General features: G+C 42.5%; 1 protein-coding gene across 1 annotated transcript in view; it reads right to left on the bottom strand.

Annotated features, from left to right (window-relative positions):
- The window catches only part of itgb4 (integrin, beta 4), a 93,597-nt gene that overhangs the window by 46,482 nt on the left and 34,389 nt on the right, over nucleotides 1-12,726 (bottom strand). The window contains exons 20-22 of the mRNA XM_048611152.1: nucleotides 11,772-11,979; nucleotides 8,413-8,525; nucleotides 2,737-2,914 (exon numbers count right to left, since the gene is read on the bottom strand). Coding sequence (XP_048467109.1) covers nucleotides 2,737-2,914; nucleotides 8,413-8,525; nucleotides 11,772-11,979 — 499 coding nt within the window. The remainder of the gene's footprint in view (nucleotides 1-2,736; nucleotides 2,915-8,412; nucleotides 8,526-11,771; nucleotides 11,980-12,726) is intronic.

Here is a 12,726-nt window from a genome sequence, read left to right on the forward strand (position 1 = left end):
ACAAGGAGAGACAAGGCCATGGTTGTTTTAAAATGAAGATATTGCTTGACCAGAGAAAATTTGAAAACATTGGAATTGCAGAGTGATAAATATCCAGAACCAGATAGATTCTATTTAAATGATCATGGGTGAGAATTTTGTAGATTCCCTCAATATAATCTTTCAAAGTTGTCTCACTTCAGGAACATTCCTAGAGAATGGAAAATTGTCATTGTGCTATTCAAAAAGAGTGAGAGAGAAGAAAAGCACGAGGTTATACATTGGTTAAGCTTACATTTGGTGTCAGAGCAGCTTGGTCACTGTGCACAAGCAGACGGCCACAGGAAAGAGAAGGTTCGCTAGGCTGACACCAGCTATGGAGAGACTCTCTAATGAGGAGAGTTTGAGAAGATTGGGCCTGTACTCATCGGAATTTAGAAGAACGAGAGGCACCCTCATTGAAACATACAAGATCCTTAGGGGACTCAAGAGGGCTGGTGCAGAAAGGTTGCTTCCTCTTGTGGGAGAGTCTGAGACCAGAGGCATAATCTCACAAATCCCACATTTAAGACAGAGATGAGGAAGAATTTCTTCTCTCACAGAGGGTTTTGAATCTGTGGAATTCTTTACCACAGAGGGCTGTAAAGAGTGGATCATTAAATTTATTCAAGGCTCAGATAGATTTAGGTTTGATAAAGATAGATTTTTAGTCAGCAAGGGAATCAAGGATTATGGGTAAAAGCAGTAAAGTGGAGTTGAGGATGATCAGAGCAGCCATAATCTCATTGAATAATGGAGCAGACTCAACGGATTGATAGGCCAACTTCTACTCTTACATCATATGATCTTATTAAGTCCCACTTCAAAGCTGTAAGCACATTATCCAGGTAATTGTGAATCACAGAGTAGGGTGACATGGTGGCTCAGCGATTGGCACTGCTACCTCACAGCGCCAGGGACCTGGATTCGATTCCAGCATCGGGCGACTGTCTGCGTGGAGTTTGCACAGTCTCCCTGTGTCTGCGTGGGTTTCTGCTGGGTGCTCTGGTTTCCTCCCAAAGTCCAAAGATGTGCAAGTTTCACAGAATCCCTACAGTGTGGAAACAGGCCATTCAGCCCAACAAGTCCACACCACCCCTCCAAAGAGCATCCCACCCAGACCCATGCCCCTACCTTTTCCCTGTAACCCTGCATTTCCCATGTCTAATCCACCTAACCTTCACAGACCCAGATACTATGGGCAATTTAGCATGGTCCATCCACCTAACCTGCACATCTTTGGACTGTGGGAGGAAACCGGAGCACCCGGATGAAACCCACGCAGACACGGGGAGAACATGCAAACTCCAAACAGACAGACAGTCACCCGAGGGTGGAATTGAACCCAGTCCTTGGTGCTGAGGCAGCAGTGCTAACCACTGAGCCACCATGCCACCAGTTAGGTGGATTGGCCATGCTAATTTGCCCCAAGTGTTCAGGGATGTGTAGGTTAGGTGTGTTAGATATGGGAAATGTAGGGTTAGGGGATGGGTCTGGATGGGATGATCTTCAGAAGGTCTGTGTGGAGTTGTTGGGCCAAATGGCCTGTTTCCACACTGTGGGGATTCTATGATTCTAAGTTTTAGAAGATATGGGAGTACGTCAGGTGAGTGACTGCAAGACATTGGTATGAGTCACAATCTGGATTCCACCTGCAACAAGCTTTGATGTCAGCACTTTCTCACACTTTCTAGTTACCCTGTCTCCCCATTCCCCCCTCACCACCATTCTTGACCTCCAAGTCTCTTATGGAAAATTTCCCTTCTGTTTTTGAGGGATATATAAAGTTGTCATGGATGGAATAGCATAACTACCACTGCATAATAATGATTCATGTTGTAACAGGCGTCCACTGTGTAAGATACGCTGCAGCAACTCAGTCGGGCTCCTTCGACAGCACTTTCCAAACCCATGCCTGCTCCTACAAGGACAAGGGCAGCACATACATGAGAATACCAGCGCCTGCAAGTTCCCTCCAAGTCACTCACCATCCTGACCTAGAGCCATATCACCGTTCCTTTACTGTCGCTGTGTCAAAATCCTGCAAGTCCCTCACTAACTGTCCTGTAGGTGCACCCACACCTGCAGTGGTTCAAGAAGGCAGCTCACCATCACCTTCCCCAGAGCCATTAGGGTTATTGCAATAAATGCTGGTCCAGTCAGCAACACCCATATCCCACATAAAAATAAAAAGACTCATTGTTTATGAGGAGCTGGTTTCTGAGTTGTCACATGGCCCATATTCTGAAATAACAAGACCTTTAGAATTGCTCAGCTGTAATCCAACATGGCATTGACAACGGTCTGAGCTTTAAAGCTTGCAATGCTCCGAGGTTGTACAACAGCACTCAGCATAACTGAAATTCAGCCAAAATGTGGTTCAGCAATAACATGGTTTCACTTCTTAGACCCCAACGTCTGCAATATATCAGACTTCCACTGTAGACCATATAGATCATAGACTATATAGACCACTACACGACCATATGCCCAAAAAAATCAAAGGGGTATTTTCCAAAGGAAACAGAAAGGCTGAAAATGCTAACAGAGAAAATAAATGACTAAAGCAATGACGTGTAAGATCAGAGGTTGGTGATGTGAATAAGAATCATGTAGACAAGGGTCAATTTTCTGTCCTTAGGGGCACTGCCCCCAGTGCTGATACAGAATTCAGATCTATTCCATAACATCTACTAATGTTGCTCAAAACTGATTTACCCTCATTCAAAGTGTGACAGTAAGTGATATCCGAGCAGGGGCCATCTGCAAGATCATTGTAGGCCAGTGCACTCATTGCGTAGTAACAGCCTGGCTGGAGATTGATGAGCTCAGCAAAAGTATTCTTTGTCTCTATGACCTGAGAGGCAAGCCTGTCATCCTCAGGCCAGTACTCCACCTGAGAAAAGAAAAGCATGTCCAGTTAATAAGAACACATTAGAACACAAGAACTAGGAGCAGGAGTAGGCCATCCGGCGTCTCGAGCCTGCACCGCCATTTAATAAGATCATGGCTGATCTTTTTGAGACCAGCTCCACTTACCCACCCACTCACCATAACCCTTAATTCCTTTACTGTTCAAAAATGTATCTAGCCTTGCCTTAAAAATATTCAGCGAGGTAGCTTCAACCACTTCACTGGACAGGGAATTCCACAGATTCACAACCCTTTGGGTGAAGAAGTTCCTCCTGACCTCAGTCCTACATCTGCTTCCCTTTATTTTGAGGATATGCCCTCTAGTCCTACTTTCACCTGCTAGCGGAAACAACCTCCCTGCCTCCATCTTGTCTATTCCCTTCATAATATTATATGTTTCTATGAGATCTCCCTCATTCTTCTGAATTCCAATGAGTATAGTCCCAGTCTACTCAGTCTCTCTTCACAATCCAACCCTCTCAACTCTGGAATCAACCGAGTGAATCTCCTCTGCACCCCCTCCAGTGCTAGTATATCTCTTCTCAAGTAAGGAGACCAAAACTGCACACAGTACTCCAGGTGTAGCCTCACCAGGACCCTATACAGCTGCAGCATAGCCTCCCTGTTTTTAAACTCCATCCCTCTAGCAATGGCAGACAAAATTCCATTTGCCTTTTTAATTACCTGCTGCACCTGCAATCCTACTTTTAGCGATCCATGCACAAGGACACCCAAGTCCCTCTGCACAGCAGCGTGCTGCAATTTTTTACCATTTAAAACATAGTCCATTTTGCTGTTATTCCTACCAAAATGGATGACCTCACACTTATCAACATTGTACTCCATCTGCCAGACCTTTGCCCACTCACTTTGACTATCTATATCCCTCTGCAAACTTTGTGTCTTCTGAATACTTTGCTCTACCACTCACCTTAGTGTCATCTGCAAATTTTGCCACACCACACTTAGTCCCCAACTCCAAATCATCTATGTAAATTGTAAACAATTGCAGTCCCAACACTGATCTCTGAGGCACACCACTAGCCACTGACCGCCAACCAGAAAAACACCCATTTACCCCTACTCTTTGCTTTCTACTGGTCAATCAATCCTCTATCCATGCCAATACATTACCTGTAATACCATGCAACTTTATCTTAAGGGCCACACCAAAGGCTGCTACATATGTTGCCCACTTAGTTATAGAAATATGGAAAGCCTATGGCACCAAAGGAGGCCATTTGGCACATTGTATCCGTGCCAACTAATAAAAAACTATCCAGTCAAATCCACCTTCTAGCTTTTGGTCCATAGCCCTGCGGACTATAACACCTTAAATGCAAGTCCAAGAGCTTTTCATTACATATGGTGAGGAGTCTTCGCTCAATCCCCTCCCTCCTTCGGACAAGGCATTCCAGAACTCCCACTACCATCTTTTCAGCAAACAAATTCCCCATCAACTCCCTGTCTTCTATCAATTACTTTAAATTCACACACCTTGGTAATTGACCTCTCAGCTAAAGACTGAAAGTTTGCAGATGATGCAAAAGTGGACAGGTGGTAAATAGTGAGGAGTATCACCTTGGATTACAAGAGGATATGGATGGCTGACCAGTGGTAAATAGAATTCAATCCAGATAAATGTGAGGTGATACACTTGGACAGGACAAAAAGTCAAGGGGATACATAATGAATGGTAGGATCCTGGGAAGCATCCTGGGAAGCATTGAGAATCAGAAGGATCTTGGTGTACCTGCACACCGGTCCCTTAAGGTAAGTGGATAAATTGGTTAAGGTGGCATATGGGAGACATATCTTTACTTACTGAAGCATAGAATTTAAGAGCAGGGAGGTTATGCTGGAACTGTATAAAACATTGGTTAGGCCACAGCTCTGGCACTGTGTGCAGTTCTGGAATCTACATTATAGGAGGGATGTGATATCATTGGAGAGGGTGCAGGGGATGTTTACCAGGACGTTGCCTGGGCTGGAGAGTTTCAGTTATGAACAGGGAGTGGACAGAATAGAGTTGCTTTTCCTTACAGCAGAGGAGATTGAGAGGGGACATGATTGAGATGTATCAAATAATGAAGAGCATGGAGGGGGTAGACAATATTCCCAGAGGATGGTGGGAATTTGGAACTCCCTGGCTATGAGGATTGTAGAGGCAGGAACCCTCAACATTTAAGAAGTATTTAGTTGTGCACTTGCAATGTCAAGGCATTCAAGGCCATGTGACAGATGTTGGAAAATGGAATTAGAATCATCAAGTGCTTGTTTTTGACAGGTGCACATGCAATGGGCCGAAGTGCCTTTTTCTGTGCTGCAAGTCTCTATGATTCTCAGGACTACAGGCACTTCCTGTCCATTCTATTTAGACCCTTTGTGATTTCATAAGCCACAATTAGTTTTTTCTCAGTCTCATCTATTCTAAACAACCACGACTGATTTAATCATTCCTCATTGCTAAAATTCTATAAGCCTGGCAACATCCTCAGAAATCTCCTTTTCCAGAAGACTACATCCTTCCTGTTTGTTAGCGACAAGAACCATATGGAGTGATTAGTTGCTGTCTAACTATGTTTTTATGCAGTTTCAGCTTAACCTCCCACTCTTATACTTTAGGCCTTTGCTGATAAAGGAAAGTATCTTGTGTCCCCACCTTTAGGGTTCCTTGGACTTTCACTCCAAGATCCCTCACTACCTCTACACCTAGCAGTGTCCCAGCATTTGTATAGTCCTTTGCTTTGTTTTCCTTCTGAAAACTCACCCTTCTCCAGACTGAATTTCATTTGTCACTTTTCTGCCCACCCAATCAATCCATTGATATCTTTCTGCAGTCCACGACTGGTTTTTACTACTAAACACATGGTCAGTTTTTACATTATTTGCAACCTTCCATTTAAGTTTAAATCATTGATATGTACCATGAGCAGCAAGGGTGAGGACAGAGTTCTTCAGAACCCAACTGGAAGCAGTCATCCAGTCACTAAAACACTCATTGTCCATTAACTTTGGCTTCTTGGCACTGACTCAGTTCTGAATCCAACTTGCTGCCTAAGCTTTTAGTTTTCTGACCAGTCTGCCAGAAATGGGACTTTGTCAAATGTGTTGCTAAAATCTGTGAAGACTATGTCAAACCCGCAACCTTCATTGACCCTCTTCAAACAATCAGCTAAGTTAGTCAGACACATTTTCCTTTATCAAATCTCCACTGACTGACCTTGATTGATCCATACATCTCTCAGTGATGATCGATAGTCTCAATTTCTTTTCTATTGTTGAGAACTACACAGGTGTAGCTAAGTGTCCTCTAAGTGGACCATCTAACTGTCCACCACCACCTGCGAGTTCCCTTCCAAGCCCCTCAGCATTCTGACATGGAAATATATTGTCATTCCTTTACTGTCGCTGGGTCAAAATCCTGAAATTCTCTCCCTTACTGCATTGTGGGTCTACCTATAGCATGTGGACTGCAGTGGTTCAAGAAGGCAGCTCACCATCACCTTCTCAAGAGCAACCAGAGATGGGCAATAAATGACGGCCAGCCAGCAATGCTCACATCCCAGGAATGAATTACAAAAGAAGTTCCTCCATTTATCCCTTTCTACCTGTTAAGCCACAGTACACTATTAGGAGTCCTCTGGGGCCACTCCTGTGGCCAGAAACGTCCTGTAGCCAAAAAGGAATAGAGAATAAAAGGTCAAAGTTTTGCCTTTCTGACCCCACACTGCCCTTAGCAGATTACCCAGGTTCATTGTCTAAATCAAAGTCCAGACCAGCCAAGGCAAGTTAAGGTACCCCCAGACTGAAACTCACACCAGTGTGACAGGAGTCTTAAGCCCATCCTCCTGTACCCTTTCTCTAGCCATACATTCAGCTTCACTACCCTGTTATTTCTGCACACAGTGGTGAAAGACACTGGGAGTAATTCAATAATTACTACCTTTGAGATCCTACTTTTTAATTCCTTCCCTGGCTTCTAAAACCTTGCCTGCCTCTGTCATTGGTGCTGATATGGACCAGGACCTCAGAACTATTGTGACATCCCTGACTCTGGCACTGAGAAGTTACATACCATCATACGATCACGCCTTCACCTACACAAATGCCTGTCTGCTCCCCGAACTGTTGAATCTCCCAGCACCAATATTTTCTTGACTTGCCTCCTCTCCACCTGCACCAGCCATGATAGCGTGAACTTTGTCAACCTGAATTCCCCACTGAATATCACTGAAGGGTGTGGTGTTCTCCTACATGACTTGCTTGATTTGCTAGCAGTTATAATTCCTTCTCTGCCTGCACACCTAGAAGCTGTGGGATAACCACATCCAGAAATTTGTTATACATATTGCTTTCAAATTTACAAAATGCACCACAATATCACCAACTGTTGCTTAAGCTCCAAAACCAATTGCCAAATTAGTTAGAGATAGTAGGAACTGCAGATCTGAGATAACAAGGTGTACAGCTGGATGAACACAGCAGGCCAAGCAGCATCAGAGGAGCAGGGAGGCTGACGTTTCAGGCCTAGACCCTTCTTCAGATCCAATTAGTTATATTGCTTAGTTAGTTATATTATTATCCAGTTAGTTATGTTATTCAGGAACAAAAACAGAAGTTGCTGGGAAAGCTCAGTAGGTCTGGTAGCATCTGTGAAGAAAAATCAGTTTCTGAGGAACGGTCCCGCACCTGAACCGTTAACTCTGATTTCTCTTCACAGATGCTGCCAGACCTGCTGAGCTTTTCCAGCAACTTCTGTTTTTGTTCCTGACTTACAGTATCTGCAGTTCTTTCAGTTTTTAGTTATGTTATTTGGTTACTTATGTTTCTGAATTATTTATAATGCCCAGTTAGCTATATTGTTGCCCACTTAGTTATATTGCCCAGTTGGTTATTTTATTGCTCAGTTAGTTACACTGTCCATTTAGGGTCTGCACACAGCTTATCCATCAAAGTTATTTTTGTTGATTCCAGTTTTTCATGCCCATTTGCCTCATATATAGTTTTTGTGTTATTACACTCCACATCAAATCCAGTGCCAATTATGAACATATTGTGTCACCATTTGCAAACCCTTTAGATGTCCCACATCTGGGTCTTTCCTGTCCCCTCTACATCCTTGCTGTGTTTTTTTGGGTTTAACTAACTATAGACAGCAAACCCACTTGAAGGACTGTTTATAACAGTAAATATATAAGTACCTAAAGGGCTTTCAATGGTGACACTATATGGTCATTACTGACACTGGATTTGATGGGCAGCGTAACACAAAGAACTGTGGATGCTGAAAATCTGAAACAAAAACCAAAGTTGCTAGAGAATCTCGGCAGGTCTGGCAGCATGTGTGGAGAGATAAACAGGAATTGAAGTTTCAAGTCCAGGGACCCAGATCTTCTGAGTTTCTTCAGCAATTTCTGCTTTCGATGGGCAGTGTGCTAGGCTGGTAGTTCAGATACCCTGGAACAGTTTGAGTCTTACCCTGTATCCTGATGGCTCACCCGGAGGTGGGCTCCAATTCACCTGGATCCTCCTGCTGTCAATTGGATGAGCTTTCAGGTTGAGAGGTGGGGTGTCAATTGGGATTAGCTTCTCTGAGATGAGACAGAGGAGTATTAATAAATCATCATCAGTACTCACTGTCTGAATCAATCAGGCATCAAACAACAGAACAATGACCCACTTAGTTTCGAGCTGTGTGAGTTGTCCAAATTGTACACTCAAACTATTTATAACTTATTTATAATTATGTGGGGCACATATAAACAACCAGTGTAACCCCTTGCCACATGAACAATCAGGTATACAAAGATAGCTTTTGTTAGGGATTCAGTAACAGAATCAAAACAGAACATAGGAATAAACAAATCTTATTTAGTTTGGCAGGCTGTAATCAGCAGGAAACCACAAATACCATTGCTTTGTCCTGAGCCATTTAAAATCTGTACCAATGACTTGGATGAGGAGTCTTAAGTGTAACATATTCATTTGCTGCCAAGACAAAGGTAGATGGAAGATTAAGCCACAAGGAGGTATGTAAGGTAGGTGGCAAAATGTAGAAAAATGGAAACACAATTTTTTAAATGAGACAGTGGAAAATGATAGTTTTCAGAGGAATCTGTGGATCCTATAAGAATCACACAAGATTAATATGCATGTACAGCAACTAATAGGAAAGCAAATGTTAGCCTTTATTATTTGGGATACTGCATTAATTAAGTCTTACTGTGATGATTTAGGATGAGACCACACCTGAAATACTGTGTACAATTTGAATCTCTGTACAAGGACAGGACAAACTTGTCTTGGATAGAATCCAATGAATGGTCACAAGACTGACTCGTGAAATGTAGGGATTGACCTATGAGGAGATGTTGAGTAGAGACCTATAGTTGCCTTAGATGAATGGGAAGTAATTTCATTGAAGCATATAAAATCCTTACGGAATTGACAGGGAGAATGGGAGCTGGAAAATGTTGCCCCTGCCTGGACAGCTTAGAATTAGGGTTATGTGTCTCATTTAGGACTGAGATATTGTTACATTTTTTCACTCAGTGTTCTTACAATTGGAGATTCACAAGATTACTATATTTTAGGGTAAAACGAAGGTGGTTATGTAATCTATACTAAAGTTTGTATGACAACAGGTATGGATGATAGAACTGTTAAACATTAAATGAAGATTTTTTAAAAATGGCAGTAAATGTTAAAAATGTCAGGTTATAAAAGGCTTTACTTGAAGTGTCTTTGATTCCAGGATAAATTTGGATTTGGTGTCTAAATAATAGTTGTCAGCATTACTACCTGAATACAAGGTTCATGTCATTCATATTCCCACAAGAATGGGTCCAGCAGAAGCCATTGCAAAGGATTGGGTACTGGCTTTCCTAAAATATCACAATGTCACAAACAGGTGGGTTAGGTCCACATGAGAACAAGCAGCTAGAGACAAGAAGTCTTTATGACTCATTGTGCCAGAATGTAGGTAGAAGCTTGGACATGTTTGAAAAGACCAAATTAATAAGGAGTTAAGATGAAGCTGCAAGATTTGCCTGCATTATACTGTAGAGGCAAGATCCCTAGTAAGACTTTCAGAGTAAAGAACAATTCTGGGGCTAGAAGCTACCAGGCTGAGAAAGGAACAGAACAGAAGCAAATCCTCAGGAGCTAAGATTCATTATGAACTGATTCTGGGAAAATTTCATGTCTAAGTAAAGGTTAGTATAAAGTATAAACATGAAGTATGATTTATCAGCTGGATTTAAAGAAAAGATGAAAAATTTCTGTTTTGTGATTTAAAGTATAATTTGCCTACAAAAAAACTGTTTAGTCAATAGTGATTTCAGTTTTATTTTATACTAAAAGCCTTAAAATGTAAAATCAGTTTTTAAACCAATAACGGAAAGTTCAAATTCTTTTGTTATTACTGCTGTCTCAAAGGAGTGTAATAATTAAAAATGTCTACTCCAGTGAGCTGTGGAAATTCAGTTTTGAATATACTCAAGACTCAAGATGAAATTATGGCAGGGTAAAATAGAGCTCAAAAGACATATTACTGGATGGTACAGCAGGCTCAAAAGGACCATATGTCTTGCGTTCATTTCTTATGTCCACCTTTACACCTTCTCAGTCACACTCACACGCTCACTCACACACAGTATCACATACACTCCATGTATAGACAGATACACACACAAAGACATTTATACATAATCACAGAGACACAGGCACACACACTTGCAAACATATACACACACACATACACAAAGACCCAGGCATACAGCCACACACAGCCTCATAGAAACATACACATACTTTCACACTGACACACAGATGTGCACACTCACAGAACTACAGACACACACTTGAATAGAGACACATGATCATTCACACACACATATGTCACTCTGAGCAGGATTAAAAGTTTCATCAAATGACTGTTGCCCATCTGAGCTGCTTAGTTAGTTCTGTGCTGTGGCCATCCATCTATTTCTGATGGGTTTGTGTTGTGACAATCTGAGGAGAAGTAGCCTGCTCTAATATGGGGAAGACCCGAAACAGGGCTCCTCAGCCACCAGATGGTGACACAGTTGGGAAATTTACCCTGGATTTCCAGCTGACTGTGTGAGGGGCAGGAGCCTGTGAAATGTCAATGTAATGTTTCTGTATTACTTTCCAGGGCCCTCTGAACTGGTTGATATTATTAGTAATGCTAGTTTGAATCTTGTATTACAATTAGCGTTACAAAAAGTGGAATTCAACTATATTACCTTGATCACTTCTTCACCAATCAACTGGAAGAAGCTCCCAAGTTCAGTTCTGGACCATGTGCAGCAGGGTAGTTTGTCTCAGCACCTTTGGGCTATGAGAGAAGTGAGTGCCCTCTGATGGAAGAGAGTAGGTCAGTCTGTACATACCTGTAAATGGTGTGTGTAGACATGTGGCATGTGACTGTGTGCTCACATGAGCAAGGTTTGCCCACTTGCCCATGAGTGGGTGTTTAAATGTGGTGTGGGGGGAGAGGGTGCTGGAATGAGTTGGGCTTGCAGGTGGTTGTGTGTGTCTGTGGGTGGGCTGCGTGGTGTATGTGTGTCTGTGGGTGGACTGTGTCCTGGATGTGGGTGTGTAAATGAGGACAAAATGTACACTCGAAGTGATGCAGCCCTTGGTGAAATAGCCTTTCAGATCACACAGAACATGGTTGCCATTGGCCTGTGCCAGGGCCCACATTACCAGGAACAGTCTCTTTTGGATCATTTTGTTGGGGATTTAGGTGGTGGCCAGTGACCAAGAGGGAGCATAAAAAGTTACGCAACAAACAAGGCACCGGTTAAACACACCGTTATCATCAGTGATGATGACGTTGGTTTCGGGATACTTCCCAAGCTTTGCTCCATTTTGGGGATTATACAGCTCCATGCAGAATTTTTTCTCCTGCTCATTTCCCAGCAGGGTATCAATCTCGGTCTGCTCCAGGAGAACAACAGGAATCTCTTTGCGAGTCTCACCAGGCTGGAATACAATCTGGTTCTCTGTTGCTCTGTAATCCTACAAGGGACAGAAAAGCAAGATGTAAGAAGTGGAAGAGTAGAGACTCTTCTTTCCAAGAAAGCAAGTTAAACCTTTATTAAAGACTGGTTAGGCCTCAGCTGGAGTATTTTGTCCACACTTCAGGAAGGATGTCAACGCCTCAAAGAGGGTATAAAGAAATCAAGCAGGATCTGTAATCACCGTTTTCATTTAACGATGTTTAGGTTTGGGGTCGCAAGAGATTGCAAAAGTCCTGATTGTTGCTAAACCTTATCTTTTAATGAACATTTTCCAAGAAGTTGCAATCTCACACAGAAAAGGTCAGACCTGACACATGCTTTAATTGGAACATAAAAGATTCTGAAGGGGCCTGACAGGGTAAACACTGAGCGGTTACTTCCCCTGGCTAGAGAATCTCAAATACAGGGGCACATTCTCAGGATAGGGATCAATCATTTAAGACTGAGATAAGGATAAATGTCTTCACTCTGAGGCCTATGAATCTTAGGAATGGCCTACATTAGAGATCTGTGGAAACTGTTGTTGATTAAGGCTGAGATAGATTTTTCAAACTTGAGGGAATTAAGGGATGTAGGAAGCAAGTGGAAAACTGATGATGAACGAGAAGATCAGTTATGAGCATGTGGAAGGCATGTACAGAAGCAAGCTTAAATATGCCAAATGGTATACTACTGCACTTAACAATGGCATCAGGAATATTTGGGGCTCCTTCACAGCTATTATTACAGACAATAAAGCAATTTT

The sequence above is a fragment of the Rhincodon typus genome, chromosome 23 (assembly GCF_021869965.1).
Source record: "Rhincodon typus isolate 14 chromosome 23, sRhiTyp1.1, whole genome shotgun sequence".
Classification (NCBI taxonomy): Eukaryota; Metazoa; Chordata; class Chondrichthyes; order Orectolobiformes; family Rhincodontidae; genus Rhincodon; species Rhincodon typus.